At 36.4% G+C, this 25,343-nt stretch overlaps 2 protein-coding genes across 2 annotated transcripts in view; one reads left to right on the top strand and one right to left on the bottom strand.

Annotated features, from left to right (window-relative positions):
* rac2 (Rac family small GTPase 2) overlaps positions 1 to 14,164 on the bottom strand; it is a 28,312-nt gene extending 14,148 nt beyond the window's left edge. Inside the window, exon 1 of the mRNA XM_034688779.1 lies at positions 14,036 to 14,164. Coding sequence (XP_034544670.1) covers positions 14,036 to 14,070 — 35 coding nt within the window. The 5' untranslated portion in view covers positions 14,071 to 14,164. The remainder of the gene's footprint in view (positions 1 to 14,035) is intronic.
* Positions 14,165 to 21,404: 7,240 nt separating this feature from the next.
* The window catches only part of cyth4b (cytohesin 4b), a 30,205-nt gene continuing 26,266 nt past the window's right edge, over positions 21,405 to 25,343 (top strand). Inside the window, exon 1 of the mRNA XM_034686890.1 lies at positions 21,405 to 21,569. Within this exon, the coding sequence (XP_034542781.1) occupies positions 21,551 to 21,569 (19 nt within the window). The 5' untranslated portion in view covers positions 21,405 to 21,550. The remainder of the gene's footprint in view (positions 21,570 to 25,343) is intronic.

The raw sequence follows: 25,343 nt of genomic DNA, 5'->3' as shown, positions 1-25,343 counted from the left end.
GCAGTAGCATTTCATCGTTTGTCTTTCCACCTATTTGTCTCTGGAGAAGTGTTTTAAAGCCCAAACAGGACATGTGAACATGTTTCTTTTTGCTGTGAAGTTGGACTCTAACATGGGTCCAAACAGGGCTTTCTTGGCTTTTGTAGGTCGCCTCTAGTGGACACTCAAGAAATTGCAAGGGCCTCAATTTTCCACACCAGAGCTTGCTGCTAGATTAAGCTTAACAAGACCAGCCGCATGTCCAATGGGTGGCCACTTCAAAAACCTAGACAATGATTGATTGGGTGCTTCATTCAAGACATTGTTATCGTTTGTTAGTTAAGACACATCACACATCACATCCATTATGACCATCCCCTGGTTCAAACTTACCTCTCCTTAAAATCACATCACCTCCACTCTTGAAGGTCAATGTGGATTACAAAAAAAACGTATCCATGGTTTAACTTTCATCACTTTTTCAAAAACTCCTCATTCCACCAATCACAAGTCACTCATTTCAGAATCACATTTTTAAGTGAAGGCATGGGGCCAAAGAAACGTTCATCACAGGAGCGCAAGTGAGCAGTTTATCTGAACATCAGCAGTGATGAAACCACACGGCTGCATGCAGGAGATGATCAAACAAGTATCAACGGGTCCTGTTCTGATTTTGTTCCAGAGCTTCGCCTTCAGCAGTTCAACAATAACAGAACTTGTGCTCGGTCTTTCACAGAGGCACTGATTTACAGAGCGGATAAGAGGTACGCACGCTTCTAATTGGAGAGATGCTACGAGGAGAAGTTTCAGCTTTGTTGCTTTGACTGGACAGATCATGCATACACAGGGACAGAGCTCGTTATGCAATCAGGTGATCTGCAGGTAGAGGCACAAATGGTCTCTGTAGGTCTGCGTGTAACGAAGACATTTAGGCCTAAATCCTTCTGGACAGAGAAGAAAGCTTTTCTGTAACTAACTAATCGAACCACAGACTGTAGAAGAATAGAACACACAAAGAGAAAAAGCATGGGAAAGGGGTTTAAAAGTGCACTCAAAAAAAGCAACATGGGTGTCTTTTTTATTAACATAAGTATAACATGTAGTTCTATTATATTAATTCATGTTTAGTGGTTAAACATTTTAAAATCATGTAGTTTTAACATGACATGCAACATCCTTAAAACTACAAGATTGCTTTATGTCAACACAACCCAATGGGTTTAGGTAGGAATCCCATCTGCAATACCTCTCCAGAGCAGAAGGTGGCAGTAACGTGCGGCAGGCCCTATTCATCAGCCAAGGTAGCGTGCTTCTGGCAAAGAAAAGCCATTACGGGGCTGTTTCCGAAATCGCCTACTATACTAGCAGTACGTACTGATATGTCCAAAATTCAGTATGTAGTAAGTAGTATGTGAACAAGAGCAAAATCTGCAGTAAGCCAAAACTCCCCGGATGTCTACTGATTCGGGAAAATATCTCAGTATGCATCGGACCAGTCTGCCTCGCGTACTGTTTCCCATAATGCACAGCGCTCGTTCTGCTTTTTCTTTTTCCTCATTTTTGACGGGAGGAAATCTGTTTTTGGGTGCTGTGAAAGTTATCAAATTACATATAAACTACTTCCTAACTTTTTAAATCATAAATGGATGCTAAATAAGCATTTTATTTATCGGCTTCGCCGTTGTTTACTTCCGCTTTCCGAAACCGGAAATCCATCGAGCATTGGTATGTCTTTCTTTATAAGGCCGCACTCCAGGAGCTGCCGTCTTATTTATGCTCCTTATTGACTCCTAAAGTTGTCAGTGGCTGTCATCTTCGGTCCCATGGACAAATTCTTTTTGGCATTCCTCGGACTCGCTCTGTCTTTGGTAAAAGTGCTTTTAATGTCTTTGCTCCGTCTTCTTGGTTTGAGCTTCAGGGTCGCCTGAAACTGGACTGTTTAATTCGATTGGAGGATTTCAAAACTAGGATAAAGGATGATCTGATCAGCTTGTGCACATGTTTTAAAGCTAAACACTGCTAATTTATAAATCAATGTAATAGTTACTTGCCACTGTATGTTTTGTCCTGTTCTATTTGTGAAACTTTTTATGCTGCTGTCTTGGCCAGGACTCCCTTGAAAAAGAGACTTTGTATCTCAATGGGACTATTCCTGGTAAAATAAAGGTAAAATTAAAAAAAATAGAAGTCTGGCTCAGCATACTGCAACACAGATCGAACATAACAGTCATACTACATACTAAATTCAAACGCAGTATGTAGTAGGCAATACCTACTGCCTACTACATTAGTAAGTAGTATGTAGCAGGCCGTTTCGGAAACAGCCAGGGAGTTGGGAGAGATCGCCTGTGACTGACTGCAATTGGGGCGCTGGTGGCCTAGCAATCTTAGCGCCCCACGTATTGAGGCTATAGTCCTCATAGCTGAAGTCGCCGGTTCCTGTCTCTCTTCAATAAAGGCGAAAAAGCCCAAAAATATAACTTACAAAAAAAATAACTATCCATAATCATATTATACAAGTTATTGTGACCCAAGACAATTCAGTCAGATTCTACCTCAGTAAATATGCTGAAACAACTTTTACAAATTAAGTTGGACCCAAACATTTCAAACAATTAGCATCAATACTTTATGTTCACTCAACATATTTGCAATTAGTTGGTTCACTAAATGAAAGCATTTTAATTAAGTGGAAATTCTATCCTTAATTTTATTACATTCACCCAACAAATTATGTCTTTGAGTGTGAAGCTGATATTGTAGTGACTTAAACCTGCATTGAAGTAGGATTATAGTAAACGTGTGTTTTTTGGTAAGGGTACTGGTTTGGACTAGTGGTTAAATCGTGCACCCCATGTACAGAGGCCAGGGCCCAGGCAAACTGTCCCTCCCAGTCATCCACTGTCCTATCCTCTCTGAACAAAGGTTTAAAATAGCACAAAATGAACTGTAAAAAATAATCATGATGATGCACAAAAAAAGGCAGAAGTGAACTGTCTGAGCTGATTTATTATCTTGAACAGTTTCATAAAAAGTATATCGTCTCAGTAGCTTGTTTCAAGTCTTGATTAGAGAAGCAAGACATTATTTTTCTAATTATGATCAAATTTAGAGTAAACTTGGTACTAAAATATGTTTTATTCCAAGACTTGACTATCTTGGAATAGTCAAGACGCTACCACGGTGGCCTGTCAGACAGGACATCTAAAAAAATTCCAAAATTTCATCACGTCTGGTGTGAAACAACCAAGAAGGTTGCAGCCAAAATGCCAAACCTGAGGCTTTAAAATGAGTTCACACACCGATAGATGTTGAAACAGAAAATGACAAAGAAAACATATAGTGGAAACAACATAAAGAGACAGTTTTATTGTTGTTGTCACTGAGCAAACAGCCTCTTCTTAGTCTCCAACCCACAAATAAAGACTCCTAGAGGAGTGGAAACCTCTGAGATAGGCAAGTAGAGGGATTCGGATTTAAAGCCTCAGTAAGGAACTTTTGGGTTGTGTTGATTGTGGCGCCCCCTGTGGACAAAGCTGACAAAAGACTCATCCTCACTCTAAATCTTTGGCATCAGAGTATCTAAAAACGTCCCACACCTGTCCCGCAGCAAGATTGACAAACATAAAGCAGCATATAAAATAATCAATCTCTCATAAAGAGGCTTCAGTTTTAACTTCAGCATGTTTGATATCTGTGAGATCTGTCAGTTAAATACAGAAGGTTTTAAATTAAATGTTTGATGTGCTTCAGTTCATACCCTACTGTCTGTGACAGTTTTTGGTTTGGAGTCAATTCTGCAAAACAGCTATTATTGATGCGTGACTCATCATCATCATCTTAGGTATGTGCCAAGCAGTGAAACAAAGGGGTTTTCCATCGTTGAAGCCGTTTTTAGAAAGTTTAAGTTTGATCACATCAGATCAAAAAATCAACTTATACACCGTGGGAGATACAAGGACGAACTGCATGAACGGATTAGAACTCTTGCAGCTGTTTGTCTGGAACTACAGGGTTGATGATAGAGATATCTGAATGTTCAGCTCACCAAAAAGATCCAGACATAGATTATTTGGAGACACGTTCTGGTGGATTCTAGGCTACATGTGCCATAAATCTAGCATGTATCACATAAAGTTATTTCCAGAGGGTTATAAATGAAAAAACAACAAGACAGTACATATTCTAAACTGAATTAAAAGAGTATGTTTCTTTAATTGGCACCAAAAAGAATGTAGTGTATTATTTGACATAGTAAAAGAGTTTGGGTCTGAGACACACACACATGCTTTCATCAAATATGAGTTAACACACCACAGACAAAGCCATATACACCCACGGATATCTGGCCATGCAGACGGTTTCAGTTTCATGCATTTGTAACGGGCTGTGGAAGTGGTAGAAATTGTGTCAATGCAACATTGAAAGGTCGTAAAATATAGAACCAAATGAGTACATAGAGGTAGCTGAATTATCCAGGAGTTTGTTTTAGAGAAATAATGCAACAGTCGATTTTAAGTGAAAAGATGAATGTCTTTTAGCTGCTTTGACTTCTTCAAAGACATCTTTCAGTTTGAACTTAAAACACACAGTCCCCATAAAGTTAATAACCATAATAATAAGCATTGCTTTCACTCACATAGATATATATATAAATGAAAGCTATGTGAGTTTAAGTCTGGTACTAAAAACATGATGCTTTTGTTGCTAAAGTATTTATCAGACACTGTCCACACAAGATGTTGTGATCCAGGCTTATAAGACGAATTTGTTGATTTGAAGTTACATTAAAAATATAAGAAAAGAGGCTTTTAAGGGATCTGTTCTTCACTGAGAAGTTCACTTTTTGGCTTTTCCATTTAATTACTAACTTTTAATGCATTTTTTTATTTGCTTTCTACTACTTCCAACAGGCTCAGTAGATTAAATCCTTTGAGGTAAATTAAAGATTAACTTTATATTTTTTCATAGTATAAAAAAATAATAAAAAAATAAATAAAAATAATAATAAAATTAAGTAAAATGAATAAAATAAAAAATAAAAAAGTAAATAATTATAATAATAATAATCATATATCAATCATTCAATGTTTTTTATTTATTTTAATTATTTCCAACATTGTAGTTTAATACTAAAGACATCAAAACTATGAAATAATCTGGTTTTCCCATAATCTGGATTACAACAGTAGTCAAATAGGGCTATCCATTGTGTACTCACCCTACCTCTGAACAACACAGCTGATGGTCTCAAACACATTAAGAAGGCAAGTCATTCTACAAATGAACTCTTGACAAGGCTCATGTTAATTAGAAACCATTCCAGGAGACCACTTCATGAAGCAGACTGAGAGAATACCAAGAGTGTGCAAAGCTGTCATGAAGGAAAAAGGGGGCTACTTTACAGAATCTAAAATATAAAACATATTCTGCTTTGTTTAACACTTTTTTGTAAATTAAATAATTCCATATATGTTCTTTCATAGTTTTGATGCCTTCAGTATTAATCTACAGTGTTTCAAATAATTATAATAAATACAAACCGTTGAATGAGAAGGTGTGTCCAAACTTTTGACTGGTAGTGTAAATCAGTGCATATCATCAATTAAAGATATATCAAAGCAAAACAAAAAATAATTAGAGGAAAAATAAACCAACAAATGCACCAGAGAGGGATTCCGGACAGCAGAGGAGAAGCTAACAAGCTGGCATCATCAGAGAAAACTCACTGAACATGACGTTTACCAACGACATGACAAAGGATACAAAGCTAAAACTAGATGTCAATGATATAAATATTTTTAGATGTACATTTTTCTTAGTAAAAACTAACAAAAGAAGGCAAGTCATGAAAACAACTCTCGTCTTTAAGGCTAGCATGGTATCTGAATAACTCAGTAGTGATATGAGAGGCCCAATTGTCAGCTAAGAAGAGCTCTCTTTCTCTCTGTCTCTCTGTGTGAGTACTCTTATCTTTGTAAGGACATGTTATTTGTGGTCGTGACCTCTTCAGAAGACTGTGTAGGATCCATCTAGTTCCTTAAAGTTCAGTTTGGTAAGTTCAGGTAAAGTAAATGCTGGGATTACATGTACCTGTAATGGTTATGTTTCGGATTATGGGTTAATGAGGGTGTTGATCTGCAAGTGCAAGCACTTGTGTCTTCTGTGGTCGACTGTGAGTCAAATAGGAACTGATCTGTTTCACAACCATTGAAAACAGGAACCTGTCTTACTGAGAGGAAAAAAAGACTACAGCCTCGCTCTGTCACTTTGTCTGTCTCCTGCTAACATCATCCTACGCTATCTGGTGTAAACTTGGTGAAATTTGTAGAGAGACGTTTGATTTCTGCCTGCTTCTGTTTCTGTCTTTCTCCTCTTTCTCTTGAAATCCACTGTGTCTTTCTTTCTTCTTCTTCTCCTTGTTAAAATCATATTTTAATTCTACTCTTGATGGGAACCTTTTAACTATAACAACTTATTCCCCAATATGTATGTCATCTACAGTATGTTGATGGCACCCCTGTCTTCCTTCAAGTGGTACAGTCCAAATCATCGACTGTAAAAAACAAAGATAGAGTCTCAGTAACATCACCCATCTTGGTTTCTAACGAGCGGTTATGAAGCTCAACGATGGTGGTCGCCATATTGGATGTGCTGACTCAACCTGTCTGTCTAAGGGCAGGGGAGGTCTTAGCTTTGGCAGCCAGCCTCAAGTGAACACTCAAGGAACAGCACTGGTTTTGCACTTCTGCAATAGGTTTATTTTCAACACTGGAGGTTGCTGTTAGGTCAACATATCATGCCATTGGTAATAAAAATCATAATTATTTGTATAATAATAATAATGATAATAATAAATACGATTTATGTCGCCCTAGTCTAAATACTCAGAGGCTTTATATAACATAAAGGAAACAAAAAGTTTTAAAGTTGAGGTAGTGGCAAGAATTATTATAAAAAAATGTAACAAATGGGTGATTCCATATTTTTTTTACGTGTCGTGTTTAATGCATTGACTATTTATCTTTTTCCCCCTTAAACACTGAATTTTAAGTATCTAAGGCCCGCTCAAACCAGTTTCTCAATCAGTGATTTGAATGAGTCATAATGAAACGGCCTGTTGTTGAACAACTACACCTGCAAGCTAACTGCCAACAAGCTAGCTTATTCACACCAGACACAATGGATTTCAAATCCAGTAAGAGAGCCAGTAAGTAAAGGTAAAAAACTGTGTGGGTAAACAATGAACTCTTATGACTGGCTGCAAACCATTCTTTATTTGAGCAGCAGTTATTTCTCTTCCTCTTAGGTGAGGTGAAAAAATCTTAAGGGAGTTCCTTATCCTTCAGTAGCAGTATATTTGAGATTAGGTTCGTATAAACTACATGAAGTTGTATGATAGGCTTCGTACGACCCTTTGAATCCAAGAATTTTGCTCTATACATCTTGCCTTATTTACAATTTTGTATGTCAATCATAATTTGGAATCTTGCAATCTTTGAATATTTATGAACTCACCTATTTACTTCAGGAAAACAATTTTGAAGCCTCAAATTTTTGTGAGGGCACTTGCAGTCAGGGCTGGCCCGTGGCATAGGCAATATAGGCAAATGCTAGGTGCACCGACCGTCCATAGGGGGCGCCACTTGCACCCTTAATGAGTGAGGAAGAAAATTTGAACATAATAGGAAAAATAATATTGTTTTATCTGATATAATCTGGAGTTAAATTGCAGAGTGAGGCCAGTTAACATTTAAAAGCTTGTGATTCCCCTTTTGTTTTAAAAAAAATGGTTTTAAAGCAGTTTTTGAAGTCTATAATTGTTCATGATTTACTTGTTTGTGTTTGTTTTTGTTGTTTTCTTGACACTTCACTATCACTTCTCTCTCTTACTCCCCTCTATCTGTCTTTCCAGACCCAACCCGGTCGAGGCATGATGGCTGTCTAACATGAGTCTGGTTCTGCCTGAGGTTTCTGCCTGCTAAAAGGAAGTTTTTCCTCACCACTGTAACTAGCTAAATACTGCGACGTGCAATGCTCATGATGGATTAAGGTGGGGTCAGACTGAGTCTTACCCTGTCTTGGTGTTGGGTCTCTGTTCATAATTTGACATAGAGTGGTCTAGACCTCCTATGTTTGTAAAAGCGTCTTGAGATAACGTTTGTTGTGATTTGGCGCTATACAAATAAAGATTGATTGATTGATTGATTGATTGACACTTTGGAAGCTAGTAATTAGATAGAAAATGTAAGCTAGGCTTAAATATGCATCTTGCGTCTGCTATGCCTTTTCAGTCATCACTTAATACATTACTGTTGCTTTGTTTGAAAGTGTCTGCACTGTGAAAATGATTGTTATATGATGACTGAATAAATACTACTACTACTACAATATGTTTTTTGAAATTGTATATTTTTTTACTGATAAATATCAGTGTTATTACCATTTTATAAATGTTCTATTAGAGGTCATGTTCATTTTTAAAGGATGACAATCTGTAAAACATAAAGCTTTATGTCAGTTTTCTTTCAGTGCATATGTGATGTGATTGTTAGTGGAGTTGGTTACAATACAAGGGGCACCAGTTGAAATCTTATCTAATTATATTTGAACAAGGGGGTGGAGCCTAAGAGAAATACCACATATTCCGAGCTAATGCAAGTGCAAGCTCGGTTGACAAGTTGCATCTGCCCTGTTAACTGGAATGCTAATCTTGGCTTGCATAAAGACCACAACCACAACAGCTGTCTACCAAAATACAACAGAAGAACTGAGCAGCCCGTTCTGAGGAACTGTTTAGGGCAACAGAAGAATGAAAAATTCATTTTTCTGTTGCTTTTGTAAGAGTTTTGTCAATCACATGATAGCCATTACAAAATAAGTTTGCAAAAAATGGGACCCCAGCTTATTGAACAGCTTTTGTGCTGTATCAACAGATACTGACACTGGAAATAAAGACCTATTGAACTGCCCCCTACTGGCTGATAGAAATAACGCAGTTTAAAAGCATTTCATGCATTTGCCTTACTTTTTAGTTCTGGAGGCTTCACAAGGAAATACACTGGACCTCGAATCTTAGACCACAAGGATACACACCATGCAGTATGGTAATATAAACACATCAAACAGTATATGACAGAAACATGCTAACCTGTATGTACACAGTGACAATAGTGACAGCTGACTTCCTTACAACCTTAGACACACTTCCTCTTCTCTCTCTGTTACTGGAAGCTTTATATCCCACTTTAGACGTCTAAGTTTAGTCTCAGACCAACATGCACGTGGTCACGCATCACAAAGACAATGTCCAGCTGTGTTTGATCACCTCTACAGAGTTCATCTATACTGTGAAAGTGGTGGAGCCCCAAACTCAAACACCAAAGGATGTTTCACCCACTGTTTTGACCGCCTGTGGAGCATCTCAGCTGGGATGTTTTGGGTGTTATTAACCCAGTTCAAGGAGAGTCTCTCAAACCAGTAAACCCATACTTTCTGCACTGATTGACCAGGTGTTCACAGGTTTCAAACCTGGCAGAGCTCCAAGCTTTCTGTAAATGCTCTCGTTCACATTCCTCACATTACTTCCTCTGCTGCTCGTGTGCTCTGCTGGCATTTGTATTGACAATGCATTACCCTTCAGCAGTAGCTTTAAAAAACAACTTCAGGGTATGTCACAGTTGACAGACCCAGAGCCGTCCATTTGGAGACTGACACATTTCTTTAAGTGTCACTACAAGTAAGTTACAAAAAAGAGCATACCACTCTGATATAGGTTTGAAGGACTTGGTTTGGCTTCAGGTTAAGATTAGGTCGGGGGTCCACACAGTTATGACTCGGTTTAGATCAGTGTACCTTTGTCTTGATGACAAAATGAAGGGTGGGTCACTGGAGAGGAACAGCTGTCTTTCAGGTTCAAGTTCCCTTTGATACTCCCTCTTTTGGACGGACGTTGGTCTGACTTGTTTTATAGAGTTTCTCTCTCCAACACACAGCTGAATATGAGGAGGATGTTTTCTTGTTACACTGTTTTGCCTTCCAAGTTCGCATGACACAGATAGCAGAAAGCTATTTCATTCCTCATTTTATTTCCTGTTAATGCAGATTTTCAGGAAACATTGAAGGAGATAATCTTTACAGACATGTAATAATGTTTGCAAGAGCCAATAGCGGAGCATTACAACCAATGAAGCCCATGCAGAAGTGTTATAAACTGCAATTCAGCGAGAAGCCACTTGAGGCTGGATGAAGAAAGACCGGAAACCACATACACACCAATTCAGTAAAGACGATATTTGCAGCAATAATAAACATACTTACAGCCTGGTTCAAAAAACGGCTTGGGTCTACATCGCTAATTTCTCTATCGGCACACAATGTTGGAGGCTCAAACTCTGCCTCTTTACCTCACACCAAGTTAGGTTCAGCTTTTCAAAAATGGCTCCCACGGACGATCGGCTTCAAAACAGCGCTCAGGAATAGATGGGTGACGTCATGGATACTTCGTCCATTTATACAGTCTATGATTACAACCAAGCGGCAACCTCCAGTCGTGAGAACTGTAGCCAGTGCAGAATTGCGACTACAAAAAAACTGCAGTTCCCCAAATGTCCACTTGAGGCAGGCTCCAAAAAGCACTGGAAGTCACATACACACCCATTCAAAAAAGCCCTTCTTCACAGCAGAACTAAACATGTTAACAGCCTGGTATAGAAGGTGATTTTGGTCTGAATAGCTTGTTAATCTTTCCCCACACACTGTAGATGGGTGAATTTTGATTAGTTTTGAAGATATTAAAGTTACGACTAGTACAAGTACTATAGAGGAATCCTGCAAGCAATTTGTGAGTGTTCCAAATTCTGGCATAGCTGCAAATACTGAGATGTCATCTGCTGCCTGCTGATGTTGATAGTGGTATCCCAAGTTGGATTAAGAATGTTAGACAGCAGCTGATGGAGGGATCTTATTTAGATTTTACATAGTAGACAGCAAGAGTTTGAATTACTAAATAATAGATAATAAAAACTTGATTATCTACCATTCAACAGCACTAAACTATGCTGGTTACTTTCATCAGTTAACCCTGAATCATCAAAGCCTAGATGCATTGGCAAATAATTGTTTTTATAGATATTTATTTAGAACATATTCTTTATTCATTTGCTAATGCAGCTAGTCTGTAAAGGTTACATGCCACTCTTACTTGATTATATTACGTGGAACAAACATCATGTGGTGTTATATTTGGTTCAGCTATCAGGGAGGTGTTTTAAGTTTAAAGCATGTTTCGATGTGAATAAGCTGACTGAAGGTGTTGCATACAGCCGAGATGCTCAGCTGGGGGCTGCGGCTGAGTGACAGGTCTCCATGAGAGCTTTTTTTACTCTGCCGCCGGACTAATAATGACCCAGTTTCACTCCCGGCTGACACCTGACCGCGTTCACGCTTATTTTACTCAGAACGAGTCGACAGAGAACTGGACACTGTGAGTCTGAAATATGTTTCTGTTCAGTTCCTTTGTTGAAGTCTGAGCCTTCACTTTTATGACTGTATGTCGGCAGAGATTATGAGCCTGCTCCACACGTTGATATTCAGCGTGTTTAACATTTTCAACACCTCAATATGATCCGTAGCTATTCAATACTGTCGGCTTTATACATTGTGTCGAGAAGGAAAATGTGATTCAGGGGAAAAAACGCATTTGGCATCGTTTTTGACGGAAAACTTTAACAGGTTTTTTAATGATTAACCGATTATTGATTATTAACATTTCCAAGGATCGATTGCAGAAAATACTTGAAATTTACATCCCTAATTATACTACTATCTCATGTTTCACCTGGCCATGAACGATCTCGCCAATCAGTGAAACGCTCTTTACTTGATGCAGTTTGCTTCTGTGCTGACTCTTCAGTTTGATTGTCTCTGAACAGGCAGACTGCTGATAATACCTTCAGCTATTCACAGCTAACTGACTCACAGCAGCAAAAAGGTGAAAGGTTACAAAGCATTAAAATAGGGTAATAATTAATCCAGAGCTACTGCAAGTCAGTGACTGAGTAGTGAAGTCATCAAATGCAACATATATTAATGTAACAGTAATCTGTTGTTGCACAGATTAAATTATCTCTGCTTATGAAAAATGAAAGCAGGGGTACAGATCAGAGTCATCTCAACATTTCTAAGGGATGATATCTGTCATGGGAAGCACGTTTTCAAGGGATGGGAATCAAGAACCAGTTCCAGACGAGAACTGGTTCCAACTAGTTCGAGCATTAACGCCATCCACTCAGTTCTGCTTGCCTTCCAAAACAATGACCTCATGCATTGCGAACGACTGGCGGACAGAAGTGGTCCAAAGTGTGGCTTAACTATACGCAGAATTATGCTAACAATGCAATATCAGCGACTCTATGATTGGGTGGAACACCAGCAACATGCTACAACATACTGTATGTCAGCAAAGCAGAGCATTAAACATCAGAAGTGCCACATATTTGAAGCTCCATGCTAGCGGTGTTTTGTAGAGGGCTTTACACCTACTCTTAGCTAGGTGTAAGATTCAAGTCGTCACTGACGTTTGCATTGGAACTATCTCAGCTGGTGCAACCTCTTAAGTGTTCACTTCTTCGGACAGCTTGCATTTGAACGCAAAGGTGTTGTGGGGAGACGCAAACAGAGAAATGGCAGCTTGTTAACTTCTGGTAATTCACCAAAATCCTCTGCACCACTAGGAAGTAGAAATGAGGTGACAGACAAAGAAATGTGTCATCCAACAAGCTTGTTGGTCCTTCTGTTCTTTTTTCTTTTAGAACAAATAGAGATCTTAAAATTCACCATATTAATGGTTTTAAGTAGATTTTGAAATTTCCTCATTGGGGGAAGAAGTATGGATAATTGAACCCCAATGAAAACAGCAGTGAGGAGGGCAGGGAAATAAAAAAAATAAGGTATGCAAGCATGCTAACCAGCTAGCTAGCTTGTGAGTTCTGCGTTCCAGAGAGTAACTATCAAAATGTACTGTCAAGGTGGAGTGACGAAACATCATGCATGCATTTCATTGGACAGAATTAGCACCCCGAGAGAAGCATGAGTCATCAACATCTAACTTTTGAGGAATCAAAACCCCCAAAATATCACTCAGGACACCTAGAATACATCTCTTTGTTAGCAATTCTGCTGCAAAATAGCTGATAAAGGAAATGCAACGTCTCTTGGTATTTATTGGAATTTAAAATATGAAAAATATATAACTTTTTTTTCCAGGTTTCTGCAAACTCAAGCTTTTTTATTTTACAATTTTAAACACCAGGAAGTCTGAAAACACACAAGGAACTTCTACCTGTAGATGTTTAACTTTACTTTAAATGCTGACTGATTTCTGACAGCAACAACTACAGCACTTCCGCTTCTTTATTTCCCCCTTCATGACAACCTGGCCCTCTTTGCCCCACCTTCAGAGAAAAAAAAAAGTGTGCAGAAGTGAGTTTATCTGACGTGGTAGATGTCACACTGTCTAAACTTGTTTTCAGATTAAACTTTGCGCAACCTAAACCAACACAGTTTTGAAGTTGCTACCGTTTTCTTTCTTTTGTCTCATGAGCCACTTCTTTTCTTTTTAGTTGCATTTTTTTGTGTTTTCACCCACAGCAAAGTGTGTGTGCTCTGAGCCTGCTGCAGCATTTCCCTGCATGTTGGAGCCTGCACCATCCAGCAGTCTCACTCTGAATCAGCACTGTCAAACACACGCCTAAAAAGCCAACGCGTAACACAGGGGAAACTGTTTTCTTCAGCATGTTTCAGAGTACAGAAACCTTGAGTTTTTCAAAATGAAAAGAAAAAAAAACATCACACAGTTAAGGAAAAAGTGACAAACTGTTACTCAGAGCTGCTCGGGCCTTGTGAAAGCCTTTGACATTTCACTTAAACAACTCTAAACTCTTAGCCTGGGGCCAAATGTCCTCGTCACGCATAACTGGCTGAACACCTCTTGGTTCTAAAGCTGAAGGCAGATTTAATTCTTAGTAGAAAGAAGGTAAAATAAAATATTGCATACCCATCTCCCACGACCACACATTTGATAGCCTGCATCCTGTTCCGCTCAGCTTCGTCTGTGCTCCTCGCTCTGACAGAAACAGACTCAGAGAGGAAGATCAGCGTGCATCTACAGGAAACCCTTACACCTCCCTCACTCCCCACCCTTCACTGCCTCTTTTTTTTTCTTCTCAGTCTCTCTTCCTTCATTTTTGCACAAATCTCTCCTTCCGGTTTTGTTGTGTTTTTTTTGCTTCCTCTAAATTGCAGAACTTATGCAAACATGCTGTAAAATAGTTTGAATAAAAAAAGGTGTGTGAGGTAAATAGTACACGAGGTAACTAGTGTGGAAACAGCTGCAACAGATAAGGGCTGTGAAATGACATTTTGAAAAGAGGAAGATGCAGAAGAAAAAACACGGGGGCCTGTTTGAAACTTCCTCTTTTGTTTGCTTGCACATTTTCAATCATGCATGTGTTTGCACAGAACCCTTTAGAGAACACTCATTTCCTTGAGACACCTTTACCCACACTCTTACCTGAAGTTAAACTCTGAAACTCTATAATTTGTATCAAAGGGACTCACATTATATCCCCTAAATTGACTTTCTTCCCCCAAAAACATGATTTGAATTCAGAATTCAGATAAGTATCTAGACTTTTCTGGAAGCTAAATGTATAAATGGTAACTAACAAACACAAAACTACAATATTCATATTAATAAGTCTACTGCTACTTCTGATACAACTACTACGACACACACAAACCCGCATTTTTAATGTATATATTTACATGAAATGATAATGTGGACAATACATGACATAAAGGAATACAGCAATAAACCGCCCCATGATCTCCACACACTCATCACCACACTCATAAACTTACAGTCCTTGTAATGTGTCACTATAACCACTAGATGGTGCTTTAGAATAATTTGGTAACCATTACCATGACCAACACACAACCACAAGTCCAACAGAGGAGCTGTTTGTTAAATACATTACATTTGGATCATACTTTAATCACAGGAATAATGTCTGAAACTCTTCAAACATGTTTATTTTAACAGTGACTGACTCTTTATAGGATTTTTTTTCTGTTTTCATCCTTAATTCATCTGTATTATGACATGTTAATAACATATTAGGATAATGGGTTTGCAATTGTTATTGTATTTAACATCTTGTTTTATAAGTCTGCCTTGTCTTGCAGTACTTTGAGATTTGCTCTTAAGTGTGTTGTAAATAAAATGTAAAATAAAATGTAATAATAAAATATTCATTTTTATTATTGTTATTACTGTTATTATTGTTAATTTATTTAATCATTATGATTATTATGATTATTATGATTATTATGATTATTATGATTATTATGATTATTATGATTATTATTATTGTTGTTTTTGTTGTTGATATTACTACTATCATTATTTTTTAAATTGTTATTATTATTATTATTATTATTATTATTTTTATTTTTTTTTGTTTATTATTATTATTATTATTATTATTATTATTATTATTATTATTATTATTATTATTATTATTATTATTATTATTATTATTATTATTATTTATTATATTTTTCCTCACTGGGTCTAATACAAATTATAAGAACACATTTTGTGAAGCAGTCCAAAAAATAAAGAAATGCAGCAGACATCTACATTATTTGATAATTTGAAATTGACAAGGCAAGGCAGCTTTATTTGTATTGCACATTTCATACACGAGGGCAACTAAATGTGCTTTACATCAAAACATTAAAAGCATTGGAAACATTCAGACAAGCATAAAAGAACACAATTAAAATGACAAATATAATAAAACAGAAAAGAAAAGGGAAATTACACTAAAAATTACATTAAAATTTTAATTTAAAGTGAGTTAAAATGAGCTAAGATAGGAAGGCAGTGTCAAATAAGAAAGTCTTAGTCTTTGATTTAAAAGAGGTGAGAGTTGGAGCAGACCTGCAGCTTTCAGGGAGTGTGTTCCAGATATGTGGTGCATAATGACTAAACGCTGCTTCACCATGTTTCATTCTGACTCTAGGGACTGGAAGCAGACCAGTACCTGATGACCTCAGAGGTCAAATAGTTGTTGACATGCTTTATTTAAAATAATCTACCTTTATTTTAAGACTAAATTGGGAACTATTTAATTATTTGTTTGTATTACACCGTAAGTCTGACCTTGAGTCTGGGTTGTATTTATTTGCTTATATAACATTTTATAGATTGTATTTACTTTTTGGTTTTCCTTTTAAGTGGGTTTAAAATATATATTTTTGTCAGAACAGTTATTTATTTAAAGGTACAGTGTGTAGAAATGGTGGAATTTAGTTATATAAATAGCAGTAAGAGTGGGTGGAGGATATTTACAGTGTGGTATCACAAAGTGAAGGATCTGAGGAACCTTTATCTGGCCTTATAATATCATCATCTTTATAACAGGAAGAATGAGGCCAATCATTTCACATTGATATGTATTATGATTATCAAGTATCAGTATTTAGCCATGCAACCATTTGATGATTACTGCTACAGCCTCATCTCATGCTCACTCTGTTCCTCTGCTTTACCAACACACACCTGCTCCTCCTAGCAGTACTGCACACCTGTCCTCTCTCCTCCCTCATGCTGCAACACATTATATTGAAGACACAGCAGGCCCAGCATTAGATATGATGTGGCTCTCACACTCTGCAGTCTCAAACTTAGTTGCACATTGTAGCAGAACTTTGCATAGAGGAGAGGACAGAGAGTCAGACATAATAAGACATGATTAGATCAGCCGCAATTTAGAAATGCACAAGGTGGTGTCTGCCTCTGCTGTTTATTTTTGAATATATAGATAAGCTAATAAAAGAAAAAAGTATTATATTAAAGAGCGTTTGACAAGCGGTGACATAACTCAGTATGTCACGTTACCAGTCCAGCCTAAGGACAATTTGATGTGCCAGATAGTAATTCATTAGTTGGTCAGGTACTCATTTTGTTAGTTAGTTCTTTTTAATTTTTTGTCCCTGAGTGAGCTTTAAAAAGTCTGACTCAAGAGTTTTCTCATGATGAGATGATGATTTTCACAAAAATAATTTCCCAGTTGTTGTTTTTAATTCGTTTTTTACTCAAAGCTTAACCCTCCTGTTATGTTCATTTCTTGGGGACAGCAATAATGTTCCTGTGTAAACTTGACCCAGGGCATATTCAATTATCCAAGTGTCCAAACCCAAACAAATCCCAATAAAAAATGTTTCAATCTCATTATCAACTCCATTACTAACCATTTAAATCAATATTAAGTGCTATGGTGTTCTTTAACTCTCACAGATCATGGTTCAATGAGGATAACTCACTTGTTTTTTTTAATGAAAATTAATGTTAAATCTTGTTTTAATGTACATTGAAAAGTCCTAAATATTAATTAAATAGTTTAACATGACATAGATTTTTGTTTATTTTATTTTACATTTTGAATTTTTTTTTTATGTAGTGCAAATGTACATATTACAAATGTGGGAAATAGATTTTCATTGTATATGTTGTGTACGCAAATTAAGCCAAACAGAAGAAGCTCCATAGCAAAATAATACTTTTAACATTTTATTTTTTTAATTAACTTTAAAATGGGGCAAATTGACCCACAACATAACAGGAGGGTTAATGAGACTTTTATTATTAACATGGTAATCTATCTATTTATAGTTTTATTAATGTGTGTCTCAGTGTGTAAAGGAGATTTCTGATGTGCGATTATTGTGCTTTACTTAATCTACAAAAGTTGTGATCATATAAATAAAGAGCTTCAACCAAACTTACAGCAAAGCAATAAAACAGGTAAACACTAAAGTAATCTTCAGAATAGAAGAGTCTGATTTGCCGTTAAAAAACAATAAACTAGAAGTAACTGAATCTTCTATCCCAAAGCATCAAATGATCCCTGATCAGCAGCCCTGCACTGTAAGACATTTCAAGCTGGCTTATCTTGGAAGTGTAAGTTCCCCTGCTGCCTTGAAAATGTAAGTTCATTCAACTTCAAAACTAGCTTTGTCTTATATCCAAAATTAAAGTTCAAAAAGTTGATTTAACTATAATTGACTAGTTGTCACAATATTGTAGTTATAAAACGTGTCTTACCAAGTTGAACAAACACACATTTCTCTGTTGTTTCAATGTAAATTTTGAGTTTTTCTTAAGGTAAAATAACTTCACTAATTTGTTTTTACTTGTCTTTATAAGCTAGGATAATTTCTGTTTCTAATTTATTTTAACTAAGCTGCATCAGTTATTTTAACAAATGATTGTAAGTGTGCATACCAGTATGTTAAAATCCACGAACCACCAACATCGTGGTTTTCAAGCTAGCATTATTGACCGTGCAAACTAGCTAGTATCAGGTAAAACAGAGATAGCTTCACAAAGAAAATAACATTGTGCACTCTTTTACATTTTTTTTTTCATATGATACAAATGTTAAAGGAACCAAACCAAAAAGGTTGTGGGCAGGATGGTGGGCGAAGAAGAATTGGCTTAACTTAAAAGCCTCCAACCTTTCCATTCACTAAACTATCAACAGCACTACATGCATCCTCCTACAGCCAAAGGAAAAGTGTGAAAGAACATAATAGAGAGGAAATAAATTAGCCTTAAAGGCACTGTGAGGAGTTTTTAACTGGCTGACAAACTGACTGAAACTGATACTGATGCCTCTTTATGACCCTCAAAAGCAAACAAGACCATCAACAACAACACCAATACCTTCTCTGTTGTCATTTTTAATGCCTGAAACTGCTCTGAGGGGGTAGATGTCAGAACAGATGATTGACATCTCACTCTAGAAACACCCTTTTTGGCTGTTTTCATGGCAAATAATCACACCGTGTGATAAATCTACATGTTAAAAGACAACAGGATGAGGTTATTGTCTGAAGACACTCACTTTGCATTTACAGGACAAGAGATAAGAGGTATCACTTTGTCCACAAGGGGGCGCCAGAATCAATATAAACCAGAAGTTCCTCACAGCAGCTTTAATGAATAGATATAAACTTATATCAAAATCCCCTAGTCCCGCTTCTTTTGTTCTTTTATTTTTTAAACTTAGAACTTGAAAAAGCTAGTTCATTGAACATGTTCAGGTATGACAAAATATCTAAATCGTCCAAACAATTCATTCTTGCAGTTTTTACATTCCAAAACTCATATAGCCTAGTTCAGGGGTGTCAAACATGCGGCCCGCGGGCCAAAACCGGCCCGCCAGAGGTTCCAATCCGGACCGCAGAAGACTTTGCAAAGTGAAAAGATTACAGAGAAGACATTAACTGCAATTTTTCAACAAAAGTAACTACTATTTCAGATTTGTCCTCTGGGGGTCGCATACAATCATAGCGCTGACGGAGCAAACCAGAACCTGTACAGTGCTCTTTTTCCAGGACATTTGTTCTCAAAGTGAGAAAATAGATAACTTGCTGTTTGCATAATCCGGTTGAGATTCATGAAGACTTTTTAGAGCACTATAAGATGATCCACTAACTACTTACACTAGCACTACACCCCTGCATACAACACTGTACAGCAAGCAAACTGTTCATGCTGGAGCTGAGGGGTCCAAAATAATCAACTTTACCTTCTTCATTATTATAATCTCTGTTCTTCTGCAGTAAACATTACACTCTGTGTATTTGGTGAATGGGTAACATGTGTTTGGTGTGTTTGCAGCAGGTTGCAAGGCTTAAATAGAAAAATATTCAGCCCACTGTGAGACTCATCATGGCAAAAAATACAACAGCTGTTTTTGTAGAAAGAGAGTTCATTAAATGTGAACATTTTCAGAATGTACTTGAACTTTTTTGCACTAAAACAAAGGGAAACATGTAGAGTTGTTGTTATTTATAGGTTATTATGTTATGATTTTGCTGGTCTGGCCCACTTCAGATCAACTTGGGCTGTATGTGGCCCCAGAACTGAAATGAGTTTGACGCCACTGGCCTATAGTTCAAAGCCTAAAACTTCTTCAGGCTCTTTGAGTTAAAGAAAAAGCGTTAATGGATATAACTAATTGAGGCTATAATGTTTTACAGTGTGCTGATGAGTTTCAGGGGGTCTGTCACGTCAATATCTCAAGCTTCCTGGATTTCAAAATACACTTCCTGGCTTGCACTCTTTGTTGCAAGATTCATTGTCCAACCAAATTTCAAAACCTCCCACGGATGACGGAGGTTCTACTGGTGTTGCAAGAAATCTGAAGTCTACAAAAAAATAAAAATAAAAATAAAAATTAATCTTTAAATGTTAATCTTTAAAAACATATACAAGCTGTTTCTGTTTGTATGTGTTGGGCTGCTGTCTCCTCTGTTTTTAAATGTTTCAACATCAACATTTTTCCACATTCAGCTCCAAAACGTCATAAAAATGTAGAGTGCTTTTTTAAAAGTCACTTTTTTTTTATCACATTAAGAAGAATATTTGTGATCTTCTTCACATTTAATTTTGTTGTGAAAAATATATTAAGTTAAAATAATTGTTAAATCCAAATGCTAAATATAAATCTAAATGTTAAATATAAATCTAAATGTTAAATGTAAATCTAAATGTTAAATCTGAATGTTAAATGTAAATCTAAAAGTTAAATATAAATATAAATGCTAAATGTAAATCTAAATGTTAAATATAAATATAAATGTTAAATATAAATGCTAAATGTAAATCTAAATGTTAAATATAAATCAAAATGTTAAATGTAAATCTAAAAGTTAAATATAAATCTAAATGTTACATTTAAATCTAAATGCTAAATATACATCTAAATATTAAATATAAATATAAATGTTAAAAATAAATCTAAATGTTAAATGTAAATCTAAAAGTTAAATATAAATCTAAATGTTAAATTTAAATCTAAATGCTAAATATAAATCTAATCTAATATAAAAACATTTAGATTTATATTTAACATTTATATTTACATTTAACATTTATATATATGTTTAGCACTTAGATTTATATTTAACATTATATTTATATTTAGCATTTGGATTTAACAATTATATTAACTTAATATATTTTTCACAACAAAATTAAATGTGAAGAAGATCACAAATAAATGTGATAAAAAAAAAGTGACTTTTTAAAATTCACTCTACATTTTTAAGACTTTTTTTTTTAGCTAAATGTGGAGAAATGTTGATGTTATTTTTGGGTGTGCACAACTTTACAAACAGAGCCCCATAGAATACACTATTTTTTAAAACTACCTTCTAACCCTTCTTAATATTCACACTTCAAGACACATCCACTCAACAGGCTTTTATTTTGAAGGATGTCCCACTGCTCTTCCCCTGTCTGTATGTTGTCACATGTAAGCGTCAGTCATCTGGCAGATGGGGAAGAGGTGGAGTTAAAAAAAACAAACACCTACTTCATTCAAGTGTTACTGCACTTTGAGCTGATGCTGTCTGCATTGTCTTCACAGCCTGACTCGACTCTATGTTACTCTTCAAGGACTGATCACTTTTGCTTCTTTCTTGGATATAAATGACTGATTGCCAAATGGGTAAGATTTCATTTGCTTACCTTGATGGCTCTCATACTTAGGATTTCATTGCAGATATCCATGTAGAGTTTAAGATATTCAGTGGTTTTTATATTCTGTTTGAAGACTCACAAATGTTTCTTAAACTGAGGAATAACACACATTCTCATGTTGTTCTTAACTGTGTTATGCTATTAACCTGCAAGTGTGTTCCTTTTATGTATGTGCAATGAAGTATGTATCATGTTATATTACATGCTATTTCTAGCCACAAAATGTCAATTTTTGCATTTGAATTGGGCCCAAATTAGAGGTGGTATACACACTTGGGTTCATGAGAAAAATAAATGAGAAACAAAGAGTATCTTCAATAACATCCTTTATCCCCTCACATATTTTGTTTTCTAGTTTTAGAAACAGTCTAAGTGACATGAAAGTCCATAAACAGTGAGTATCTCTCTGGGCTGCATTTGAAAGCAGGTGCTTTTCTTATTTATTTTTATGCTGCACACCTCTAGAAATATCGCTTGTGACTGTTTGAATATTTTGTGCAAGGGTTACACAGTGTGAGCCTCAGCTGAAACAGGGAAGAGGCAGTCATACTGAGAACTCAGGACCACACGCTACCGACAATAATGCAAAAACAGAAGTGGCTAAATTTAATTTGATGCTAAAATATCCCACCTTTAGAGTCATGCTGTCGAGCTTTTTCCTGTGTGTTTATTGTGATTTATCAGATTCAAATCTAAAAACAATGTAAATGTAGAGTTAGATGATTTCTGCTTGTCAGCTTCATTGCACAAGATGTGTAAAAAGGAAGGGTGGGGAAGTTGCAGCTCACAATTTGTCAGTTTCACACTGTAAGGGTCGAAGTCACAGAGGATGAAACCTCTGTACTGAAATGTTGTCATATATCATTGGGTGAAAGGATCCTCCACTCCTCTGCAGGAGGCACTAGAGAGCTCATACTCGGTAGGTGTTGTCTCACTGGCAGAAAAACACAAAGGCTCAGCTGTGTTCAGAACCAAATCACCTACGCTGATGACAGAGTTATTTATATCACTTCTGTTTTTGCCTGGTGAGAACCGCTCTCTGCTCGCTGGGGTTAAAACTGGCCCTTGCATTTTGCCTTCAGCTCTTTTTGTGTATTCAAAAGCTGTGTTTACCAGATTAGCATCCACAGCTGATTGAGAATGAGATGTGAAATGAAGGCTGAGTGAAATAAGAGTGCACATTACCAAGCTTACTTTGTCTATGAAATCTTTTATTATGATGTTGATTTATTTAGATTACTTCTGTTTTGGTTTGGGGAAATTGTTCTCTTTTTGCTGAGCTTCAAACTAGCCAGTCAATTTCTACAAAAATAAGCTTTAGCAACAATTAGATTGTTACACTCTTACTGTTTAACCCTCCTGTTATGTTAGTTTCTCAGGAACAGCAATAATTTGGTCATATTTGATTAGCAAAAAGAGTCAGAAACCCCCAAAAATCCCAATAAACATTTATTTAATCACATTATTAACTCCATTACTAACCATTTAAGTCAATATTCAGTGCATAGTGTTCTTTAATCTTAATGGTTTATTGAGGATATCTCACTCGTTTTGAATGAAAATTAATGTTAAAATTAGAATCATAATCAGAAATACTTGATTTATCCCCGGGGGAAACTCAGTAAAATAAAATGGTATGTGTGTGCGTGTGTGTGGGATGGGGGTTAAATATGTCACACAGTTGCAAAGGAATAATTAGTATTTGACACTTCTGACCCCTTTTAGCCTCCACCTTGACTGCCGGGTCAAATTGAGCCACAAACAGTATCCATATCTATAAATGCAAGGGGGGTTGCAAATTTAAATGAAATAACCATAATAACACACATAAAACACTTTGAAATAGTTTTAAAAAATGCACAGAAAATGAAAATAAAAATAAAATAAAAAAGACACCGTAAGAGCAAATAAAGATAAAATAAAAGATCAGACAGAGACAGAGAACACACAAAACCCCAAAAAAGCAAGGAGTAAAACTATGTTTTAAGGCAGGATTTAAAAGCTGTTAATGTTGGGGACAATCTAACATGAGGGCGGTAGTTCCTTCCACAGTTTTGGGGCCACTGCCGAGAAGGCACAGAGCCACCCCTGGTTTTCAGCCTGGTCTTAGGGACCACAAGAGGTTGCTGACCAGTAAACCTCAAAGAGCTTGCAGGAGTGTATCTTTGCAGGAGGTTGGACATTTTTTAGCTACATAAGCGAGGCTCTAAACGTTAAATGAACCGGAAGTTGAATTAAAGAACCCGCTCTCAGCTAGCTTCTGTTCAAATCAGCCCTTACACATATCCGTTAGCTTTTTCTTTTAATGCATCAGCTGTGGAAACCTTGAGGTTATTTTTCTCTTAATGCATGATTTGTTTTAGCAAATCAAGAGAAACACAAACAATCGTACGTGCTGGTGAAAAAGAATTGACTGAAAGTTAGCATCTGATAAAAACTAAAACTTAGAGACAAATTAACATCAGTTAGTTAGACTGCAATTAATTATTTTATATAAAAAAACAACAAAAAAACAAACTTGGACATCACTCTGATACGATACCAGTAGATGAATGCTTTCATCCAAGCAATCTTGTACTTGAGACACACTAGAAAAGCAATATTTAAACTTAACTGTACAATCGATTGCAATGATAACCTAACTTGTACAAAAGCTCATAGAATCATGTTTGAAAGATACGACTGCACGAGATATGTAAGATCATATTTTAGCAGAGGAGATGAAAAAAACAATGCATGCATTAATTTCTTTACAGCTACTTTATAGAGATAAAGAAACAAAATCAGTATATTTGTAATGATTATTTAGACCTGTAATTCTGTAAGAAAACAAACATTTAAAAAGGCAGATGTTCAAAATAAGAGATCAAATTCGGGAACTTTGAAACGACACAAAATATGTAGTTGAACATTTTTTTTTGTTAAGACATTCATGGAGATACATCCCACTTCCTTTGGTGATCTTGCTTCTGCTGTAGCCGCTATAGCAGTTTGACACTTTACGCCTCCAGTGGCACATTGTGAAAATAAGTGGGTGCTAACTTCCATTAGCATCAGTGCAGACACTCATGCTCCCAAGATGATTAATTTCTCCTTAATGGTAAATGGACTGTGATTATATAGCGGTTTATCTAGTCTAGTTGCATGTCACATTAACCTAGTATTCACACACTGATAGCCAAGGCTGCTAGTCACCAGGGGTTGTTCCCCTGGGGGCGGTTCGGGTTCCAATGTCTTGCCCAACGACACTTTCGGCATGTGGGTTGAACCCCTGACCCTCGGATTCAGAGGCGACCAACTCTACCGCTGAACCACAGCACCCCCCACATGATATTGGTCATTACTGATTTAGCCTGTCAACACCAACATGTGGCTGAGTGGTTTTTGTGTAGATCACCTCAATTGAAGTCAGGCTGATTGCTATCAAGAGGTTTTAGGTGCCCATTAGGAAAACTGTTGATCCCTTTACTTTTCATAAAATGCCTTAATTAGATCAAAACATTTCAATATTTCATTCTGCAAAAGTAATGGCATTCAGTCTTCTTTGTTGAACTGGAAAATAATGATGCAACTGATTCAACATTTTCCCGATAAATCTCTGAGTCAGTGCAAGTCAGCTAATTACGTTCTACTAGTTAAGTCAAGCAAGTTGACTAACACCTTGTACAAATGGGGAATATTTGCAACACAGTGACAAATCATTGGATGCACTGACAATGTTGGATTGATGATCAAGAATCTG

The sequence above is a fragment of the Notolabrus celidotus genome, chromosome 7 (assembly GCF_009762535.1).
Source record: "Notolabrus celidotus isolate fNotCel1 chromosome 7, fNotCel1.pri, whole genome shotgun sequence".
NCBI lineage: Eukaryota > Metazoa > Chordata > Actinopteri > Labriformes > Labridae > Notolabrus > Notolabrus celidotus.
The sequence above is the reverse complement of the archived record's forward strand: the minus strand, read 5'-3'. Positions and strand labels throughout refer to the sequence as shown.